Source organism: Clarias gariepinus, chromosome 3 (assembly GCF_024256425.1).
Source record: "Clarias gariepinus isolate MV-2021 ecotype Netherlands chromosome 3, CGAR_prim_01v2, whole genome shotgun sequence".
NCBI classification, from domain to species: domain Eukaryota; kingdom Metazoa; phylum Chordata; class Actinopteri; order Siluriformes; family Clariidae; genus Clarias; species Clarias gariepinus.
In genome coordinates, this window is record NC_071102.1 from 11,381,116 (window position 1) to 11,404,843 (window position 23,728).

Here is a 23,728-nt window from a genome sequence, read left to right on the forward strand (position 1 = left end):
ATAGTGCCAGGATAGTTTAACTTATCTGAATTACAAATCAGTGGTAGCGTTTAATATCAGCAACATAGTGAGTACAACTGTGGAAAAGTACAGGTGTACATGCTCAGGCAGGGCCTGACAAAACAACCAGGAATTGTTTTCATATTCTGATGAATGTGTGTACAGTGCTTTATTGTCTGATGTTTTTGGTTTGTTTTGTGCTCTGTGTTACTTCAGATTTAACACGCGATACATTTTTTGTATTTTTTGGATGCTCGGTTGTAAATAATGCAAACGTTTATTTTTCATGTCATTAAATTTGGGCTCAAATAAACAAAAAAAATACATCGCTCCACAAATTGTCCAGTTCTCTTCATCAAGACGATGTCCTCTCCACTCCATAAAAACAACAGGAATGAAGATGAAATGGGGACAAACATTTTAGTCCAAATTTTAGGAAGGAAATGTATTAAAATAATAGGACAGATTGTTATTAGGAGCCTTGTGCATGTAAACATGAGGACCAGGAATAATAAGCTCATCAATAAGATCAATAATTTTCTCATCTTATTGTAAAAGTATGTGGTCCTTGTACATCATACATCGTATTACTAAGCATATTGCAAATTCCTTACACAAACAGATGCATGACAAGAAAAAAAACAGTAGCATTTCGTCGTTTTGTGCTTGAATGTCCGAAATCATAATATTTTAGTACACAGTACTTACAGACGTGTATTTACAAATAATAATAGTGAACTAGTGGTACAACATTTCCTAATAGCTTAATAACACTTTACCTACAAATTATCTAATTATTCACTGTAATCAGTTAACAAGCAATTTTCTTTTAACATTTCAACCAAGATAATGAAATAAGGTGCAAATTTATGCTTATGATTAAAGAATAAAAAAAAGAATGCGATTTGTAAGCTGCAAGTGAAAACGGAAAGGATTTACTGTCAGAAGTGCATTTCATTAAAGTGTGGTTTGACTGTAACGTGATAAGCATTTATCCATAAAGCACATTAACACTAAAAATCAGGCTGACTACAATATAGTATTACATTGAAACCAAAAACATACAAACAAACAAACAAACAAACAAACAAACAAACAAAAAAATTTAAACTAAATTAACTCTTTGGATTTTAGCTCATGTTTGCATAATGATCAGAGCTCAGGGCTTCACTTCCTTTTCATTTCAACTAGTACTACATCAAATATTCCTTTTCTGGAGGTTCTTCAAGGCTGATGGAACAGTCTGTTTCCTGCGTCTCTTTCTTTTGTGCGCTCATGAGTGCCATCCGCTCCTTCTCGGACAGTGAAAGAGTCGCTGCTTTATTATATTCTGAATGTTTATTTGACCCTGTGGAGTTGCCGTTGAGGCATTGCCTACTGGGCCCGTACCACCTAGACATGAAAAAAATATAAAAAGATTATTATTATTATTATTATTATTATTATTATTATTATTATTATTATTATTATTATTTGTTTTCTTATTTTATGAACTACTCAAATATTAGGCTCATTATTTATATTCATACAATAAAATGAATATATATATATATACAGTATATATATATATATATATATATATATATATATATATATATATATATATATATATATATATATATATATATATATATATTATTGTATAAAAAGCAGTAATATTAATTCAAATTAATGGACCCTAACTATGCTTCATATCCCTTATGGGTCTTTACTATATGTTTATAATATAAAACAAGTACATGTCTTTGGTGCCGATTCCAACAAACACGCAGATAACAGCTGCAAGTGTCAAGCATAATGCTAAGATGAGCAGCCAACCTAGACAGAACAGGCACAGAAAAATGTAAAGGTTAAACAGGGTTTACCAAAAAAAAAAAAAAGAAAGAAAAAAATTGGTAATGTCCATACAATGTTATTACATAAACCCACCAGGTGTGCCTTCTTTGACCCCTTCAGCTTGTGCATCATGTCCAGGAACCAGTTTCCGACTTGTTTTGTTCGAAACCAGCACTGCACAGAAAAAAAAAATCTGAGATTTAACTTGATTAAATATTATGTTCTGTTTTGAACTTAATTTTTTTTTTTCTCACAGTGTACATGTAATCTTCCTGTTATATATTTTGTTATACATCATAGTGATTAGATGATGGAATACCTGTGTTCTCTGTATTACTTGAATCAAAGGGTTGTTTTGCTTCCACATTGGTTTTGCTCATTACGAATTCAGCATCATTTTCGTCAATATTGCTTGACCCCATCCCAGATCCATCCAGATCAAATTGCTTCTCATTGAGAGTCTTTGAACTCACGCCTGACTTTTCACTTTCAATGTCCACTGCAGCAGCATTTTCCATGGTGGGATGTATCACTGAAGCATGCAGCTTAATAACTTCCTCAATGAGGATACCAGAACCTTCAGCATTCTCCTCAGAGGTTGATGCAGTGTTTTTTCTTGAGCCAACTCTCTTCAAAACAGCAGCACTCTCATCCTTAGGAAGTTCCTTAGTATTTTCTCTGGTGAGCTCGGCACTAGCCTCTGGAGTTTTGGCTATAGTTCCTGTTGGCAGACTATCTTTCTGAAACTGGGACTGGCTTGCTTCTAGGTTAAGTGAGTCATGGGTGATAATGCCATTGTTATTATCCTGTGGTTTTTCAGTTTTGGTAGGCTCTTCAGTGCTGACTATAAAACCTTCAGCCCGTGCATCTTCAAGGAAGTCTGCATCTGGTTCAAGATGTGCAGTCAGGCCTATGTGAAAAAATATTATTTATTCATATTACATGTGGAAAGAAAACTGACAGTTATTATGTTTGAATAATTTCTCTTTATAGCGATTTCATATGTCATAGAAATTTCACGTTTACTACGTTTATCTCTTGTATTGGTGCTGATACGTGTTTCTTTCCAAGCTTAACAACTTAAGTTTTTCAAACTGTTTTTCATTCCATACAGTAACAATATTTATTCTGTTTTCTAAGCTAATAGAAACTTGTGATTGTCAAATGTCATTCTGACTGATGAAGAAGAAAGGAACAGTTTCCATCTTATTTATGCAACAGACAAGTTATTCTGTCTTCTGTCTGATTGATCTCTGAGATAAATTGGCATGGGATCAATTTTTTAATCAGTTAGATGATATCTGTTATTATACCATTTATAGATCCTACTCTTATTCTAGAGAGTTTCTAGACCAACCAGGAGATCCTGTTCAAACATGCAGTAACTGTGAGTTTCAGGGTGTGTTAACAAAAAAAACTGAGTAGTTCTTTTAGAGGTGTGTAATCAATGTATTTCAAACATTTTACATGTGTGGGTGGATCATAGAAAAGTGTAATGAATGGTGTTGTGTTTTGCCACATCGCCTTTAGCAGTGGAATACAACTGGATACAACCTTTGTTAATCTCTCCTGCTTTCACGCATAGCTTGGCATTGAAAATGTTCTACACGAATATAGGGTATCCAATACCCAGGACTCTTATTTTAGTATCATGTCTAAAGTGAAAAAGTGGGTTGTACATCCAGATCACTTATACAGCACTTATATATCTTAATATATTAAGTTTGATTGTTTAATTTTAATAGGGGGAACATTTTACTATTTTTATGTACATTAGCAATTCCAAATTAGATTTACTCCTTGTTTTATTTTGGTTTGTTCTTTGATGGATTTTCTGCTCATTTTACTACCTGCCATTCTATTATTGATTTGGCTCTCCTGTGCTTATCAAAGCTACACATCATTGTAAGGGTTATATAACTTTATCATTCAACACTAATCATATTATGGAGGAAATAAAAACTGAACGGGCTGAATTTATAGAAGAAACTCGTTGGGAGGTTGGGGTTGCTTAGTGTATATACAGTACTGTACATATACCAGCCACTTCAATACCTGTGCATTCTTTCATTCATTCATTAAATATGTAATGACTGTATACCAGAATGGGGGAAATGCAATTTTAATGACTTTCACTGTGGCATGGTGCTTTGTACCAGAAGGGGAGATTTTAATATTTTCAAATCTGGTGATATTCTGGGATTTTCATGCACAAATACTGGCTAGAATTCACAAGTATGGCACAGAACAAAACAAAAAACAAAAATCCAGTGAGTATCAATTTTGTGGATTGAAATGCCTCGATAATGAGAGAGAAATCTAAGGATAAAAGCCAGATATTTTTCATAAGCACACTTTCTATTAATGTTTTTAGCAGAAGAGTATGTCAGAATGCACAAAACGCTGAATCTTGGGGCGGATGAGTGAAAAGAGCCAAAAAACAATAGATCAGGCCTTTGACTACTCCCGTCAGCCAAGAACAGGGATCTGAGGCTGCAGTGGGCACAAACTCACTCAAACTGGACAGTTGGGGTTTGAATAAACACCAGCTGACATTTGTCCTGTCTTCAACACTCCATTTTTGGCTAAAGCTGACCTATCTTTTCTTGCATAAATTCAATTAAAATCTCTTTACAGAAAACCTTACCACCGCAACTTCCATGCATTTTCATTGTAACATGCCAATAGCTGTGTCTGTGCCGTCACAGACACTTTTTAAGACACCATTTGTATATTTGTATTTACAGTGTATTGATCTCAGAATATTTACAGTAGCAGCAGAGACACTGCATGTTCTCAGATGTTAATCTGATCCTGTGAGGTTTCTGGCCGCTCTACCCATCCCTGCTAGTCTCGATTTACGGGCGCTGTGATAAAACGAATAAAATGAAATGTGAACCATATCCATGTTAGTATGGTTCCCATGAAAACCTTCAGTTGTATCCAAGTTTGTTCCACAAAATATTTCACATTTTCCAGTTGCATGATAATGTAAGGGAGAGTGCATGCAGTCCAAGCCCACACTGGATATATTTATGTATATGTTTATGTATGTACTGTAAAATAAACAAACAAACAAAAAACAAAAAATTACTAATTATTAGTACATATCTCACTAGTACAGAATTTGTTCCGTCTCATTTTTTATTTTCAACTCCTCAACGTGTTCACTGTTATTTTTTTCAGTAGAGCTTTGGGAATTAATATCTACTGATAAGTCTCTTGGATATTCCTGCATAGAAATCTATCCGGTTACTGACAATGGTGCGACATCCTCAAAAGACCAAGATAAGTCACCTTACATTCATGTTTTATCAATGATAGTCTTTTGTGCCAAATAGTTTTTAACAGCAATTCCATTTATTCAGAAACAACAATGACTTCTGTAGGTAATTCAGGACTTATGTCATATTTTATATATATTAAAAAAGATTGTTCATTTTTTAAAATATTATGTTTCAGTAAAATGGCTGTACACAAATCATTTATATAAGCTATTGTGTAAACTTCGTGACTAACGAGGACTCAGGTATCTTTGTTCTAAGGCTAACATTATTATTCTATTATTCTGTTATTTGACCTACTTTTTTGTCTTGTATTCTTTGTAGGTGAATAAAATAAACATTTTATTGGGCATTAAGATTTTACATATCTCCCGTTGCACTGTTGACCTTTAACCTGACTTATGATTTATTAAGTCATGAAAAGTTTTTGTTTTAACACTTTTCATCACTTTGTCAACACCATTAACCTATCTGTGCTGAGATTGGATTTAAAATGTCTTTCGGGCGTAATCATCTACCAAATAATTGCATTCGAAATTAAATCGTTATAAATTCAACATTCACTCACCCATTGTCTGAAATAACACCAGTCTAGATGTGACCAGGACAAGCAGAAGTGTATGCATTGTTAATGCTCCTAGGTGTGTATGACTCAATCTGCAATCAGATCCAGAGCAATCCTTTTCAGTGTGTGAGAAGCGGAAATGTGCCTCACCTCTTTTATAAACTTGAGTCATCATTTTGGTGACACATTATGAGGCAAGATGGGTGGTGCAAGCACGAACACACCCTGTCTACTGGGTCACTTTCTTCTCTTCCCATCTGGTTGATCACTATCATTATCCCATCTAAGAGACTGTGCTGCACACAGACACCAGCTTATGTGGATCTTTATGGACGTCACGACTCATCTTACACTACTTACATCAAATCTTCTACACACATGTTTAATTACAGTAATCAAGTATATGTTGTGAAAGCTACCATGAAATTTCTCGGAGACAACGATTGTAGCTCTTTTATACGACAGTTGCTCCTTGTATTTTATTTCTTGCGCCTGGTGACATTATGAATACACCTGTGGACACATGTCTTGCCATTTGATCGATTGGGCAGGAAATACAAATTTAATAAAAGTCAAGTTAAGTCAACACACTTCAGAGGCAGGTGTTCCTTTTTTCGGTCAGGAAGACATCCTTCAGGCATGTTGAATCAGTGTGATGATGATGAAAATGTTTGGATGACTCAGGTAAAGAAACATTATCTTCCCACGTTTGTGCCAATATACCTTTACTTCCTGGGGCGTTGCACGGCATTGTCTCTAGCATGGGAATAGCTTTCATGCTCTGAGCGTAGTTAAACACAGTTTAAAAAAAATGCATCATATGATTTCGATCTGGATTCTTTAGAATTGCAAAATGCTTGCTGGAATAAAGTGAATTCACCCAGCAAGTCAGAACATCTAGTTCTCCAGAAACAATGAGATTAGTTAGGAAGATTAAGTTTTATCACTAAAATGCAATGAAGTCATGATATTCTTATTCAAACAATGCTAACATTATACAATATATTAAAGTACTGTACTTTATTCTCGAGGCAGGTTTAGGACTTGCTCTCTTTGCTGACTACAATATGTTTGTAAAGGTTATATTTCTGTTTTGCTGCTGCTCGTATAAGGACCTCTTTATCTTTATTATCCTCATCATAATGATTTTTTAAAAATCTGTTAACATACTGTATAATCATGTTAAATTGCCCAATAAAGGTACATTTTTACAAAAGTCAGGTGCAAAGCAAGTCCAAACACAGGTCCTTGTGGTATAGATGGGAGATGACGTTTCTACTACATTTGCAGGTGTGTAAACATGTGCAAACAATGCAGGACCATACAATAATTACTAAACACAGGACAGCAGGCATGGATTGGCACCCTGTCCAGGGTGTATCCTGCCACATGCCCTAAGTCTCCTGGGATAGGTTCCAGGCACCAGTGACCCTGAATACTGGATAAAGCGTTATAGATGATGAGAGAGAGATAGAGAGAGAGGACAGCAGGCACAACAAAGAACAGTGCAGCACTGACCAGTACACAGTTCTATTGTAAAATACAATATGAACTTAGAATACTAGTTATCAGTGCAAAGGTACATGGTCATTTGGTATTTTGTTCATAATGGTATAGCTATAATTCAGAAAAGAAATTTGAAAAAATTGCAAAAGAAGTGGAATGGCTTTCTCTTGAGTATGAATGCTTTAGTGCATTTTGTCAAACGCCAGAAGGGTGAAGGGCATCATGGTGGCTTAGAAGTTAACACTGTCAGCTTGGACCTCCAGGTTCTGGGTTCGATTCCTGCCTTGAGGTCTTTGTGCATGGAGTTTGCATGTTCTCCACATTTTCAGTTTAGGTAGGTAATCCGGTTCCTTCCCACAGTCCAATTACATGCAGATTGGACTAATGTGTGTAAATGATGTGCACTGTGATGGATTGGCACTCCGTCCAGAGTATACCTTGTTCCCTAAGTCTCCTGGGATAGGCTCCAGGCCTCACTGCGACCTTGTATACAGGATAAAGTATACATGGGTATACACAATGAGTGAGTGAGAGTGAGGAGGGTGAAAAGTTTGTGTGAGGGTGTATGGAGTCATCCACAGTGCTGTAATATGTGGTGTAAATATCTGTAATAGAGGGAAGAGAGATCCTGACAATCTTCTTAGTTGTTTTCACATTCACTATCCTCTAAAGGGGATTTACAAACTTAAATAATTCTTTTGATTTTGTAAAGCTGCTTTATGACATTGTCAATTGTTAAAAGCGCTATACAAATAAAATTGAATTGAATTGAATTAAAGGCTCATGTGATCTAAGGAAATTCTTAAACTAGGCAGTGAACCAGCTGCCTTGCCATGCCTCCAGCTTGTCTCTTTTTAGAATGCTGTAAGGGTGGGGCAGGTGGGAGATAGACTTTGGCCTTTTCTCAACCTTCATAGGAAGCTTTACAGTGGAACTGGTGTTAAGGGACCATTTGAGGCTCTCTATCATAGAAACACCACAGAATTTGATGCTGTGTTTGAGCTGACGAATGAATTTAAGCATGTTCCATCCCTTCTAAAGAGATTCAGGAATGTTTTTGTCCCTAATGTCTGTTTAACTTTTTCACCTTTTTCAACTTTTATTGTAATCACTGTAACATTAATCTCCCAAGGTTTGCCTCTCCCATGACTTCATCACATTACACAATCCTGCATAAGAAACGTCTGATATTTCTGAGAAGCATGATTATACGTAGGATATTGTTTTTATACAGGTCTATAAACAATACATTTACACGCAGCTGACATTTCAAGTACAATATGTCAGAATATTCACACGAAATTAAGTGAACTAACTAAAGTGATATTAATGTATTCTATCCTCACTACTGCTACACTGGATTTATCGTTCATATGACATTGAATGGTGTTGAAAAATAATTAGTGCTCTGTTTTTGCAATAAAATCTGGCTGTTAACTCTTATGTTTGCCATCATTTTTTCCCTCATGTTGAGTGGTGTAACTGCACAAACAATGTCTCCACATGACATTATTGTTGCACTGACAAATTTTTTATAGCAATAAAAAAAATACAGCACTATATTTATGGCATTTAGCAGACACCCATATCCAGAGCGATATTTTATATCATTACTGTACATCTAAGCAGTTGAGAGTTTAGATGTAAGGGCCCAATAGTGGTACATCACAACCATATACTGTAAGTGCATTACAAATATTTTTAAATAAACATTGTTAGGGTTTGAGTGCCAATGTTACCTTTAAGCAAAGAAAAGTCTTTATATGTGTTCGAATTTTTCCAAAAGAATATAACATTTTTTAACTTGATACTATAATTAACAGAATTAATACCATGGACAAAATATAACAATATTTATATAAGGTATATAGTCAAGGAACGTATATGACCTTGTTGCAAATTCAGTTCAAACTCTAACTTTAAGAATTTAATGGACTTGTTCTAATCTAATAAAACATTTTGAAAAGATATTTACATTTAGGCAGACGCTCTTATCCAGAGCGACTTACATTTTTTAAAATCTCATTACACATTTGAGCAGTTGAGGGTAAAGGGCCTTGCTCAAGGGCCCAGCAGTGGAAACTTGGTGGTTGTGGGGTTTAAACCTGGGATCTTCCGAGCCATAGTCCAATGCCTTAACCACTGAGCTACCCCTGGCCCCTCTATTGATTTATTGCGGCTTCTGTAGTAATGGTTGAATGGTTGAACAATGTTACTTATTTATGATTGCATATCTGTTAAATTGTTTTGAATAGATGTCAAGAAATATTCTCTTTGTGGATTTTAAATTCAATTGCAATATTGATTTTTATTATTTAATATGTTTACTTATTTATCTTCACATTTTATTTTTCAATGCAAATGGTTAAAAAAGACTCCCAATATACAACAGATAAAATCTGAAATGAACATTTATTTTAAAGCACTACGTTTTCTTTTTTATAAAACCATTTAAAACCATTATAATACCTACAGCAAAGACCAAAAGTATTAAACCTATTCCAGGACACCTGGATGGGTTGCCACTCTTTCCCAGGGCACACACTCACTTAAACACTATGGCCAATTTGGCCTAATTAATGCCAATAAGCCGCATGTCTTTGGACTGTGGGAGGAAATTCCATACAAGCAGACATCGAGGCGGGAATTGAACTGCAAGGCGACAATGCTAACCATTACGCCACCATGCTGCCTGTATAGCAATTTCATTCCATTATTTTCATTATCATAAATAAATAAGAATAAAATCAAAACATTAAACTTCACTTTTGTCCCAATATTTTTGGACAACATTGTACTTCAATTGTTCTCCAGATATATTGTATGTCCACATTTGTTTGTATTTGTTTATTTATTCTTTTTGAGTCTGTATTTCCCCGGTTTGTTGTAAATTTCTGAATGTCTCTGTTTTTATTAACATTAATACCTCTGTGCTGTCTGTATCAACGCTCTCTCTGTGAAAAGCCAAACAATATTTTGACGCGCGTTTCCGCCCTCCAGTCCGGTAGGTGGCGGTAAATCACGTTAACGTCTGACTTCGAAGAAGAAGAAAAAGAGGACGCAGGACAGCGCTTCTGAAAGTTCTTTCCATGCAGAACACGTGACTGTGTTATTTATTCCTCTGTGAATGTAAACTGCTGCTTTGTAATATAAACAATGTCTCTTACAAACAACGGGGATTGTAACGACGCTACTGCACTTTTGGTAAGTGGAGTAAACACTCAGATTTTTCCTGACAACATCAGCTGTACTACGTGTACGTTATATTGAGATTATTCACTTGCGTTTACTGCTGGTATAATAATAATAATAATAATATTAGTAGTAGTAGTGGTAGTATTAAACTGTTGTATTGACTAATCATAGCTAAATCTTAAACATGAGTCTGCCGGTTTAGTGCAGAGTACAGTACTGAGTGTGTGTGTGTGTGTGTGTGTGTGTGATCAGCCAGATAGTGGTGGGTGGTTTTTTAATGATTCGTTCTTTTTGAATGAATCTTTAACGTGACTCAGAAGAACGAGTAGTCTCGGAGAGTGATTTGTTCGTTTTCTACTGGGCGCGCATGCGCAAATGACCGCAAAACCTTTAATGTACAGGTTATGTACAGGAAACAGAATTGAGCGATTCTTTCTTAATGACTCTTCTACTCCGAGTCGTTTGTTTCTTTGTCACGTGACTCCCATAGACGCTATGCAGTGCAATAGATTCAAAAGAACGAACGATTCAGACTAAAAGATATGAGAGGTGATCTACTCATTCTGTTTATTATAATATGTCCTTAGCTGCAATGTAATATTTTTTTTAATAACTGGAACTATAGCCAAATTAGACCTATTGGGGGTCTTTTTTAATTGAAAATGTAACATTTTATTTTATTTCTGATCAAAAGAACGAAATGAACGACTCAAAAATAGATTAATTCATTTAGATAAACGAGATTCAAAGAACCTAATATCGAGGAGGTCCCTCTCTTTGCCAACAAAACAATAATTACTCCCCATGTGCATCAGTGAATCTTGGTCGCCCATCAACCTGTCGCCAGTTCACCGACCTTTCTTCCTTGGATCACTTTTGACCATTGCAGCCTGGGAACATCCCACAAGAGCTCTGATCCAGTCCTCTAGCCATCACAATTTGGCCCTTCTCACAGTAGCTGCATTTTTAATATCTCATTACAGTGGTGGCTGAAAGTGGGTAGGATATACAGTATTAGACAGCAAGTGAACCTTTATTCCTGAAGTTGGTGTGTTGGAAGCAGAAATAAAATGGCAAGCATGAGGATTTGAGTGCCTTTGACAAGGACCAAATTGTGAGTGGTCAGGATCTGCAGTGGTCAGGACTTTACAGGTCAAAAGTTTACAGTAGCACCTCCAGGGTCCAGGGTGTGCAAGATGTTTGCATGTTTTCCCCGTGCTTGGTTGGTTTCCTTTGGGTACTCTGGTTTCCTTACACAGTCCAAAGACATGCAGGTTAGGCTAATTGGTGTTCCCAAATTGTCCTGTAGTGTGTGTGTGTGTGTGTGTGTGTGTGTGTGTGTACTGCGGTATGTGTACTGCCCTGCGGTGCACCCCGCCTCAGGCCTTAAGTCTCCTAGGATATGTTACTGCAATCCCAGTGCCACTCAGAAACACTGAGGTATGCCCGCGGCTCATTAGCCACTTTTAAATCAACAGTATTTTTTCATTTCTATTGGAGATTCTACTATAGATATTTACGTGGACGGTAATAAGATAAGATGTGGATGTACATTAAAGATCGGGAAAAAATCTATTCAGTTATGAATCGCAGTTCTTTCGTGAGGCGATTCACGACTCGCTCGACTTCAAAATCAATTTAATTGGCCATGATTGGTGATCAGCATCGGATATAAACGATTCTGTACTGAAAGCAGAGGTGCAACAGAAATGCATTTTTATGTCGTTACGATATTAAAAATCACGTGTTAAATCCTTTGATCTGCCTTTTTCTCTAAACTCTATAAGCAAATTAGTAAAAAATCCACTCATTACACACACACACAAGTCTCAAAACACAGCGAGTGCAAATTAGTCAAAAATCGTGTGCGTTATAAGCCTGTCGAGTTGAGTTTTGAGACTTTGGAGGTGTTTGAGATGGTAAAACGTTTCTTTATAATCCTACAGGTAGTACACTCTTAACTATTCACACATATTCATTTTGTGCGGTAGAGTGACTAAGTTGCTAAGTATGTTTAGATATGATAATTATGGTGGAGGATTGAGATACCTGCTAATCAGTTAAATGTTAAACTAGTGTTATGAGAAATGGGCTACATGTAATTAATCAGTAAACTTTTGTTAAAGGTTTAAAATTGTAACAAAATTAAGGAAAAATGTAATATCGAATCGTGGTATTTATAAAATCATGATGCTTATAAAATCGATTTAATTCAAATTTAAATCAAATCGACATCTAGGTATCGTGATCATATGGTGAGGTGCTTGGTGATTCCCATCCCTAGTATACATGTGATTATACATTTGTTTGATGTGATGAACAAACAAGTCTGATCAATGGCCTTAAAGAATCTATGTCTTGGTGTTAAATAAGACAGCACACCTTTGGAGGTTTGGTGGAGTCCATGCCTTGACGAGTCGGAGGTGTTTGGGTGGTGAATCGGGAACACAATATTAGATGGATGGTTTTAATGTTTTGGCTGATCAGTGTAAGGAGCTATTTTTGCTGCGATCACCGAAATGTCATTTGTTTTTATGTACAGGATAAGGAACATCCACGTGTCCTCATCCCTGAGCTGTGCAGACTCTTCTATCAGCTTGGATGGGTGACAGGAACAGGAGGTGGAATAAGCCTTAGACATGGGTTGGTCTGATCATCCATTTCTGAAGGGCTATTTTGGCATATAATCATGTGTTTAAGCACTTTTGACATAAACGTAGTTGTGGAATTGTGTCTTTGTAACAGGGATCATATTTATATCGCACCATCTGGAGTTCAGAAGGAAAGATTACAGGTAAGTCATTTTGTAATGTTCTTAGTCAGGCTTTTTTATAATAATAAAAATAAACTGTAGGTGCTCAATCTGACATTTAATCTGTTATGTGGTGTCTTACTGATACATTTCTTTTTGTATGATAATAGTCTATAAGATTTTTATCTTAGGATCCGCAACGTTAACGTTCCTGAGGTTTGAACTCCTCCGAGGTTTCAGCCTCATTATTGCGCAACGCTGTGTGAAAGGAGACGTTATAGAATAGTTCTCAAAGAGAGGCTGATTATCTATGAAGATCCAATAACAGCACTAACTTTATTTCTTTTTAACAAGGCAATTTGCCAAAGCTTACCTTTCTTTCACTGTTAAAAGTGTGATGCATCATACTTGCATCAAGTCAACTTATAGTTATGTTTAATGTTGTATAACATCTGCAACAAGTCAAACTGAACAAATACTGCCATACTGTCCTAAGAAAAATATTATCAGGATCATGCAACAGCTTTGTTGTTTGTCTGCAGTCAGAGGACATGTTTGTGTGTGACATTGAGGAACGAGACATCAGCACTCCTCCACCATGCAAGAAACTAAAGAAAAGCCAGTGCACACCGCTGTTCATGAACGCATATACAATCAGGGGTAAGAGAATACACATCCACGCGCAGGTTTTAAATAGTTCGGACTGTTTTAAAGCTTCTTTGGGATCTTTGTTCCACGCAGGAGCCCAAGCGGTTATTCATACGCATTCGAAGGCTGCTGTCATGACCACTTTGCTGTTTCCTGGCAAGGAGTTTCGCATCACACACCAAGAAATGATCAAAGGGATTCGCAAAGGAAACTCAGGCTCAAATTTCAGGTTAGGATTCTCTATCTATCTTATTATCTGTTTTGTAATAATGTTCATTTAAAATTTGTGAACGTTCCAAAGACCTAGTGAGGAGTGAGTGTGTAAAAGAATAAAAGATCACAAAGGCAAAACTTGCAGGGATGTGAGATCAGTGAAAGATGGGTACAAGACACATTTAAACGGGCTGTTATGTAAAGGACGCTGACAACTAGCAAAGTTTCAAACCATTCCTAAACAGCTTGTTATAAGACCTGACACTCAAAAGGCCATTACTGTTCCGTCGCTAAATTTGACACACTGATATCCGTTAAATAAAAAGGACATCACAGGGCCTTAGACAGTGAAACATCCTTTACTACTGCTGCCTAATGAAGTACCAGTTTGATTATATAAGAAAGTCTGAAGAACTTGCTGTTCCAATATCAGTTTCACAGACAGAAAAATTTCTGTCTGTTTGTCTAGACAGATTATGTCACAGCATCACACAAAACTGGCTGGACGGAATTGAGTGGAACTTTTGCAGTACTTAGATATCTGCCTGAAGTTTAACCTGCACCACAAGTGAAATCTAAATATTAAGTTAAAGGGATGTTATGAACAGTTATGTGCGGATTTAATAGTCTACCAATAAGCTCCTAATAAGCGACTTATATAACAATAGATTTTGATTAAAAAAGCTGAACGGAATATTTAACTGGGATTATGTAATATATTTACCACTAAAATAAAAGCGCTGAAGTGGTATAAGTGAACTGATTATATTAAAGATGATAAGCTTATTTGTATCTTTTAACCTTTTAAATATTTCTACGACCTTTTTTTCACTATATGGACAAAGGTATTTGGCCAAACCTGCAATGACATATACAGGCTGTCCACAAGATTTTGGAGTGTTTATGTAAGAATTCGTGCCCATTTATTCTGTAGAGCATTTATGAGGTCAGACACTAATGTTGGACGAGAAGGCCTGGCTCTCAATCTCTGTTCCAGTTCATCCCAAAGGTACTCAATGGGGTTGAGGTCAGGGCTCTGTGTTGGGTGGGGCCAGTCGAGTTCTTCTACACTGAACTCATCACACCATGTCTTTATAGTCCCTGCTTTGTGCACTGAGGTACAGTCATGTTGGAATAGAATAGGGTCTTCCACAAACTGTTGCCACACACTTGGAAGCGTAGCATTGTCCAAGATGTCTTGGTATACTGAAAAGCATTAAAATTGTCCTTCACTGGGGATAAGGGGCCTGACTGAAACACTTCAATTTAACTGTTTGTGTACTACAGTATATACAGTCCAGTTAACAACAATACGTTTTTTTTTCTGTACACTTTGTATTTAAAATGAAACACTCAAGATATGAGCAACATCAGACCTTTCATCTTTAATTTAAGTGTGCCAAAAATAATGTGTGCCTTTTTTAAAAAAAAAAAAAAAAAAAAAAAAAAGAATTACAGCTATTTCATATACATAGACACACACCCATTGTGGTTGGGCTTAAAAGTAATGAAACAAATCGTTAGTTGCATGGCCAGGTGCGGCTCGTTTCCTCATGACTAGATAAGCAGGTGTTACATTTAGATTTAATAGCTGTCTAGATGTGTGTATATTATAGGATGCATATACAGTACATTTTTGGCATATAAATTAAAATCATTTCATAGGCGAGTTCTTATGGCAAAATAATGAATTGTCAGATAAGAATTCAGATATTCCCTTCCAACCCTGAAAAAATTTCAGATATTACCAATTTCCAATGCTTTATACATTAAAAACAATCAAAACATTTAGATATGTAAATGAAGTATAATATGAAATGAATAGATATTAAACTTCACTTCAACTTAATTTATGATTCCTCTTGGCAGTATCAGCTTTTTTAGTGATGTCTGTATTAATTTCCACTGAAAGTGGCTCCTTTTTCTTTTTATTAACGTCTTTGCTAACTTTCTTGGACATTGTTTCTTGAAAACTATGCATTCAGTAAATCTTACACAAAGTGCAAAAAACACACAACAATTTATTTTGCGTAAAATCGCTTCGCTTGGCTGACTGGTCACACTAAGGCAAACAAGTTTTTAAAGGCTCCCAAGCGTATTTGCAACTTTGACACCGTTTAGTTCAGTTTGTTTGTTTGTATGCCGAAAACGTCGAAAATTTCTTTAGTCGATAAAAGGGAGGGCATTCATATTTATATATCCACTGTATATGCAAATTGAATAAATAGCAGCAAAAATCTGCCCTGTCCCTTTTTTTGCATATTTGTTATATATAAATGATTTGGATCATCAAACTAATTTTAATATCAGATAAAGATAACCTGAGTAAATTCAATATAGAGTTTTAAAATTATTATTATTTTTTTTATTAAGGGAAAAAGCCAAATTTTTTCACATTTTTGGAAAGTTAAGTTCCATTTCACTTGCCACACCCAGAGCTAATTACTGTCAGACCTGTTGAATCAAAAAAATAACTTAAATATAACCTGTTTGACAAAGTGAAGCACACTGAAAGATGTTATAAAACAACATAACATGCTGCAATCTAAAAAAAATCAAGAAGAGATGAGAAACAAAGTAATTGACATTTATCAGCCTGGAAAGGGTTATAAACCCATTTCTAAGGTTTTGGGGCTCCAGCAAACCATAATGAGACCCATTATCCATCCACAAATGGAGAAAACTTGAAACAGTGGTGAACCTTACCAGAAGTGGCATCCTAACAAAATTACTCCAAAAGCACAAGACCGACTCATCCAGGAGTTCATAAAAGAACCCAGAAAAACATCTAAAGACTGCAGCTCTCACTTGCCTCAGTTAAGGTCAGTGTTTATGATTTAACAATAAGAAGGAGACTGGGCAAAAATGGCATCCATGAGAGAGTTCCAAAGCAAAGGCCACTGCTTACCAAAGAGAACACTGAGGCTTATTTCACATTCGCCAAAAAACATATCGATGAACCCCATCCCTTTTGGTCAAATATTCTGTTAACCGATGAGACGAAAGGTTACCTTTTTGAAAGTGTACTTCTTATTATATCTGCCATAAAACTAACGCAGAAGGTAAAAAAAAGGACGTCATGACAACAGTCAAACATGGTAGTGGTGTGATGGTCTGGGGCTGCTCTGCAGGTTCAGAACCCAGATGACTTGCCATAATTGATGGAGCAATGGGGTCTGTGCTTTAACAGGAAAATCCTGAAGGAGAATGTTTGGCTATCATTTAATCACAAACTCAAGAGTACTTAGGTTATGCAGCAGGACAATAATCCGGAACACACTAGCAAGTCCACCTATGAATGGCTTGGACAAACAAACTTAATTTAGAATAATTTGTCAAAGTCTAGACTTCAACCTTAAATCCAGTTTAGATGCTGTGGCATAATCTTAAACAGGTTGAACCCCACTAGTGTGGCTGAATTAAAACAATTCTAAAAAGTAGAGTGGGCCAAAATTCTTCCACAGCAATATGAAACACTTATTGCCACTTTTTTTTTTTTTTTTGCCATTTTTGTTTATTTATATACAGTATATATAAAGTTTGAACACAAGTTTGGAATTATGTTCTACATTCTAGAACAATACTGAATATATTTTTTTTAAACTATGAAATGACACGCATGGCATTTAGGTCATTAAGAACCAAAAACAGTCATTTGTTATTTTAATACATGAAGATCATCTGTTCTGGACTAGTTCTTGCTTGATAGTTATTGTCAAGTGCATTTGCAAAACCTATTTAGAGTGATGAAACTGGCTGTCATGAAGACCATCCGAGGAAAGTAAGACCAAAACTTACCTCTGCTGCAGAGGAGAAGTTCACTTATAGTTACCAGCCTCAGAGATCTACTTGTACACTCAGCCTTATAATACTTTTTTTAATCTGAGCCATGGCCATTTAAAGCTTTGTGTCTGATCACTTTTATTATCTGAATCTGTATACGTTTGAGTCACAGTGTGAGTCAGAGCTTTAAAGTGGTACAGTAAAAAAAAAAAAGTGCAGTTCAGGGATATTTTTAATGCTTGTAAGATTAGAAGGCAGATAAAGACATTATACTGTATATCAGTTTTACCAGTGGAAGATTTTACAATGTGTATTAGGTTTAACAACCAGAGACCTTATTCCTGAATTGCGGTCATTTTTAAAATGAAGAGCAACTATTATGAAGTCTCTTCTTCCTCTTATCTGTTTACTAATGACACATTAATAACTGTAGCGAATTACTCTGGCAAGTGTCAAACTATTCCTAAATGGCTTAGTATAAGACATGGCACAAAAACTCCAGTAAATCCGCATTCTAAGCCATTAGAGTCTGCCTTCAGACGAGTGCGTGTCCATCGGGTAAGTGGTGACTCTCACAGACTCTTCTAACAAAAGGTCTGTCGGTGGCACATCTTGAAGTTCTGGCCTTAAATGTGCAAATTTACCGTCCATGGATTGATCTCTTTGCACCACGTTGTTTTTTTTTGATCATCTTCTGTAAGACTGGTAAATGCCACATGGGTAAAGAAGAAAAGAATTGCTGAGGCAGCGCTCTTGTTTCATCTTTCAAAACTGTGGAAATCACTCAGGCCCTCGATTTGCAATTTTAATAAAGTTTCTTGGTATGCGTTTTCTTTGTACGAACTGTATGTCTGTAAAGAATGCATGTAATGTTGCTCCAGTGTTGTTGCCCCAAACTTGAGATATCTATCATGTGCATGGATCTTCTCACCTTCTCCCAGTGCCTGTGTGATTATGATTTTGGTTGTCCAGTTTCCTAAAACATGTCAGGAGGTAGTCTGGCTCTTCAATCATGGTTTGTTCATTTTATTGCCACATAATGTTGATGAGCCGAAACCAGACCAGCTGAAGCAACCCCAGATCGTAACATTTTCTCAAGAGGGTTGGACAGTGGCCACTATGCATGATTTGTGTATAAATTCTTGTGCTTTTCTTCTTACCCTAATGCCCCCATCGTTCTGGAATAGGGTCGATCCAAACTCATCAGACGCATGACTTTTTTATTTTAATTCCATTTCCAATCTTTATGCTCTCTGGAGAACTTAAGGCATTTTTTAGTAGCTTCACTAACAAGTGTTTTGTTTGTTTTTCTTGTTTTTTATGACCACACCGTGCTGTGAAAATATATTATATGTCTTTTTTTGCATATTTTTTTACAATTAAATGATTCAGTTTTCAGATAAAATTATCATAAATGATGATTTCATTATCTACGAGAAAAAACGCTGTGCAAACCCGCCTGGCCTTGTGTGGAAAATGTTATTGCCCCTAAACCTAATAACTGGTTCTGCCACCATTTGGCGGCAACAACGGCAATCAAGCTTTTGCGATAACTGACAATTCAGGGAGGGGGGTGAATGCTTTTTCGTGCCAAGCAGTTCTAATCCTGAGGGTTCATTTCACTTTGTTTGACATTACTCTTGCATTTACTATTAAACATAGCTGTGGTTTCTCATGGCGATTTTGTTTAAAATGCCACTTCACCAAGCGTTAAAGTAAGCTCTGGTCATCGTTTAACAACTTTTTTCTGACCAGATTTCTCGTTGTAATAATTTGTTGGAAAGTTCCTAACCAAATTCCAGTAACTTCAGTGTTTTACCTTCTGAAATGTTGACCATGAGCAGTGTACGCTTATACATATGCTTTTAAACTGCTGAAAAAAGTTACCCTTTCAGTTAAACTTGTGAATAAAGTAATTACTCCATTTTAACCTTCCATCCATTTTCCATCCAAGAGTTGCAGTGATTTTGTCACTCAAGGTCTGCGTATAGAATAAAGAATGTAATCAGCAGCTTTTCCAGTAGTTCATTCAAGAGGATTCACCTTGGTGAAATATCCGATTGTGCTCATCTGCGTTGTCGAGTAATTAATTACAGTAGCTAATAGCTAAACAAGTTTAAAAACCTCCCACCAGAGTGCACTGAAAACATCTGTATACTCTCTCAGACTCAGAACAACCACAGCTACTGGTAGCTTTCAGTCTTTGCTTGTTTCTGCTTTAAGATACGATGAGACGCTGGTGGTGCCGATCATTGAGAACACTCCAGAGGAAAAGGATCTGAAGGAGCGCATGGCCAGAGCTATGGAGGAGTACCCAGACTCCTGTGCTGTGCTCGTCAGACGGCACGGAGTCTACGTGTGGGGAGAGAGCTGGGAGAAAGCCAAGACCATGTGAGATACCAGACCATACACTGACTACATTATCGTATATAACACTGCTGCTCATTTGTGCAAGTTTTCACACTGAATTTGTTCACCGAGAGCCTGAAGGGAAACGTTGCTAAAGTGTTGTGCTGTTGTCGTTTATTTGGGTTTCGAGGTAATTACACAAGCAGCGGGGGTGGGTGAAATAATAACTCCTTTATCCAGTTCTGACAAGTTATAGGAATAATTAGGGCGCTACCGTTGGAATACACCACTAATCTATCAAGTTTGATTGGGATGAGCTCATGCCAATAGTAACTGAACCTGGCAGCGCACAGCTACTAAAGGCACAAATCCAGAAAAACTACTGAGATTCCTGGATAAATAATTACAGAGTAGTTCCCAAAACTTAGAGACTAATGAAAGAGTTCAAAAGTTGAGCTAGAAAACTCTTATGTGTGGTAAAAAAAAAAAAAAAAAAGAAACACGACTTAGTTTCCTGCTTCAGATCTGCTACTCAGAATTGACTGGCTACTCAATTGCCCCGATGTGCGAGTGCATATGTGCGTAATGCCTCGCAATGACCTGGGGTCCCATTCAAAGTTTCTTCATTTTATAATTTTTTCATGGTGACTTCATTTTATTGCCACATAACGTCGCTGAGCCTAGACCTGACCTACTGAAGCAGATCGTAACACCGCCTCAAGGGGCTTGTACACTGGGCACTATGCATGATGGGTACATCGCTTCCTGTGCTCGTCTCCTTACCTCACCGCGTCCATCACTCTGGAATACAGCCAATCTGGGCTCATCAGACCACATGACATTTTTCAGATTGCTCTAAAGTATCAAATATCTTTACGCTCCCTAGCGAATTGAAGCCTCTCCAAAAAAAAGAACTCATGGAGTTCATTACAATAACCACGAGTTTTAATAAACACAGAAATCCGTTTACTGTGATCGTACTGAGCCTTATGAATAAATTTGTGTTCATTTTTAACTTGTCGTTTTCTCTCAACAATGGTTTGAGGATTACCAGAGTTGACATTTGAAATACATTTTCATAACATTTCATAACATCGAATTCCAGCGAGTAAACATTCCCATCATTAGATCTGCATCAGACTGTCTGAGAATGAGAAGCACATAGCTCATCCAGCCACCAAATGGGGCATATTTGGATGTAATCACTGCTGCCAGCATGAATGTAATTAGTTATTGAGCAAGAGGCGCAATTACCGTTTTACACAATAATTTCATTTTCCATAATATTTGTAAAATAAAGAACTTTGGTGAGTGGGCCTATTTGTTCAGTAGTGTATACTATTGATTTATGTGACAGTTTGACAGAGATAATAGTGTAGGGATTTTTTTCCCCCCACACTGTCTTGCTCAACCTGTATAATCATCTTTTCTTTTTGTTTTTTCTTCCCCAGGTGTGAATGTTATGACTACCTGTTTGACATCGCTGTGAAGATGAAGCAATGCGGTTTAGATCCGTCCGCACTTCCCACCGAAGCTGAAGGCATTATTTAATCTGACTCATTGCTGACGTCTGGATGACGCTCGCGTTTTGTCAGTGGAGCAGACAATGAGGCACAAATTGAATACCCGTTCATCACTTTGGTTCAGACTTCACCAATCAGATATCATGATACGTGCTACTTCTTACACGTGGAATTATGAATATTTTGTAATTAAGGATAATAAATCACTATCTGATTTATACACCGAATAAAGCTAAATTATTCTTTTAAAGTTTTTTTTAAAGGGCTAAAATAATTGCTTGTTCTGTTCTCGTGCTCTTAACATATGAATTCACCATCTCAATAAATGAAATTAGTACATTCCGGTTGTGTGATCTAAAAAAATTACAATGAATAAAATTTCTAGGAAAGACAGGAGCGTGAAGCTTTTTCTGCTTCACACCAAACGCTTTATCCAATTAAAGCATTTTATTCTATCAGTGCCTGGTTTCTTGAAATAAGCTATTAATGCTGACTCATTACTAGGCTGCTCATTGAATATTTATTTTAAAAAGTCAGTCACTTTTAAGGGACTACGTATAAACGTAGTCCCAGTTGATTCTCACTGGTTTCCTCTGTGTTGGTGTCATGTTTAACATGTTGTTCTGCTTAGGATTCTGACAGCAAGTGATTTATGTATTTTTTTCTATTGTTTTTTTTTTCCCCCTAAATGTTGTCGATTGGTGATTTGGACTTGACGCAGTGTCACACGGTACTTTTTTTTTATCCACAAGGTGTCAGTGTGGTCCTAAAACCCATATGGGAGCACCTATGAGATTAGAAAATGCACAGTGCCAAGAAACATTCATATTCACATTATCCAGATTTAATAAGTCTGCCCTGTCTATTGAAGATTCTGTCGAACTCATGATAGATGAAGCGCAAGGTGGAGAGGAACTAAGCGAGTTCTTCTAGTGATGGATTCAGCGACAAGTCGCTCTGTGGAGCCAGTCTTTGTTCTATTGCCTTCCGGTTTCCACTGCCACCGTTCTCCCATCCATTTGAATGAATGTTATTCCCGGAGGTGCCATAACTCGCAGGCTGCCCACGCTGGCTGGAGACTGCTAGGCTCAGCTGATTCAACCCCACTGTGACTGCTCTCGTCGTTCCCTTCCTGAGTGTAGGCATACCTGCTGAGCAACAGCAAGACAAATCACAGCCAATTCCTACTGGAGTTGTTTATTCTAGTCTTGTTCATTCCGGAAAAACTCAAATTCTGGCTGGTGTGTAAACACGCGATGAAAGCTGGCACCTTGGCATTTAAGGATAAGGCCAGTGTTGACCGGCTGTTCAAAGTGATCCTAGAGCATCACTGAGAGAGATCTACTGTGACCCATAACAATGCGCTGCCATGCAAGTGTTTGTGTTAGTAGCGTTTGATGATTTAACAGGCAGGTTAAGGGTGCATGCGAGGTATAATTTACTAAATAGGTTCACAAGAAGTACTGTTGTTTCTTAACGATGCACTGACCAGTTATGAATATGGACTATGGATCTGGTTCGGCTATATATTAGATTGACTAAAACTCATTTTTTTAAAGCTTTGTAATAACTTTGGCTTTACAAGCTTGTGCGATATTGATTTTTTTTTTTCCCTGGCTTTTTTAATGGTAAATGATTGCTTTAATTATCTAGATCTGGAAAAGAAAAAAGCCTAAGCATTTTAAGTTGAATAGCTTTTTATGGTAATTTCAACCATATACAGGTGGTGCAGTAGACTGTGAAACAAAACAATGTTCCTCCATGACCATGGTGCTACATAAAACAGCACAGAACTACTTAGGTCTTAGATTGTGCACATGCAATTGTCGTGCAAACTGCACAAGGTACGAAGCGTTAGACAGGTAAATAACCACAGTTTGGTGTGGATAACCATCAGGTTTGAATGCAAAAATAACCTACTGTGAAATAGAATTCAGGTGGCACGTAGCCTTGCACCTCCAGAGTCGGTGTGTTCGTTGCCCACTTCAGGTCTGTGGTCTCAAGTCCAGTTTTTTATCTGTGGAGCCAGGCTTATTTGAGGATGTTCTTCCTGTTCTTGGTGGGTATCCTTTAG

The 23,728-nt window shown here is 36.8% G+C and overlaps 2 protein-coding genes and 1 long non-coding RNA gene across 3 annotated transcripts; 1 reads left to right on the forward strand and 2 right to left on the reverse strand.

The window, feature by feature from the left end:
* Positions 1 to 919: 919 nt before the first annotated feature.
* Positions 920 to 1,998, reverse strand: LOC128519432 (uncharacterized). Its single transcript, XR_008357850.1, has 3 exons — positions 1,930 to 1,998; positions 1,740 to 1,818; positions 920 to 1,392 (listed from the first exon to the last, which is right to left on the reverse strand). It is a non-coding gene; the product is annotated as an uncharacterized LOC128519432 (long non-coding RNA).
* Positions 1,999 to 2,123: 125 nt separating this feature from the next.
* LOC128519635 (uncharacterized) lies at positions 2,124 to 5,800 on the reverse strand. Its single transcript, XM_053493429.1, has 2 exons — positions 5,689 to 5,800; positions 2,124 to 2,746 (listed from the first exon to the last, which is right to left on the reverse strand). Exons 1-2 carry the CDS (start codon positions 5,744 to 5,746, stop codon positions 2,124 to 2,126), a joined length of 681 nt encoding a protein of 226 aa, XP_053349404.1. The 5' UTR covers positions 5,747 to 5,800.
* A 4,441-nt stretch (positions 5,801 to 10,241) lies between these two features.
* apip (APAF1 interacting protein) lies at positions 10,242 to 21,874 on the forward strand. The gene is made up of 7 exons (XM_053493423.1): positions 10,242 to 10,395; positions 12,929 to 13,029; positions 13,132 to 13,180; positions 13,681 to 13,798; positions 13,880 to 14,015; positions 20,006 to 20,173; positions 21,583 to 21,874. Exons 1-7 carry the CDS (start codon positions 10,348 to 10,350, stop codon positions 21,680 to 21,682), a joined length of 720 nt encoding a protein of 239 aa, XP_053349398.1. The 5' UTR covers positions 10,242 to 10,347; the 3' UTR covers positions 21,683 to 21,874.
* Positions 21,875 to 23,728: the final 1,854 nt, after the last annotated feature.

What these genes read in the sequence shown, in the direction of transcription:
- LOC128519635 (XM_053493429.1), bottom strand. Translation starts at nt 5,746, where the DNA reads ATGCATACACTTCTGCTTGTCCTGGTCACATCTAGACTGGTGTTATTT. An exon ending in GGTGTTATTTCAGACAATGG is followed by an intron (nt 2,747 to 5,688) that starts GTGAGTGAATGT and finishes TTTTTCACATAG; the next exon opens with GCCTGACTGCACATCTTGAA.
- apip (XM_053493423.1), top strand. Translation starts at nt 10,348, where the DNA reads ATGTCTCTTACAAACAACGGGGATTGTAACGACGCTACTGCACTTTTG. An exon ending in GGAATAAGCCTTAGACATGG is followed by an intron (nt 13,030 to 13,131) that starts GTTGGTCTGATC and finishes TCTTTGTAACAG; the next exon opens with GGATCATATTTATATCGCAC. An exon ending in TTCAGAAGGAAAGATTACAG is followed by an intron (nt 13,181 to 13,680) that starts GTAAGTCATTTT and finishes GTTTGTCTGCAG; the next exon opens with TCAGAGGACATGTTTGTGTG.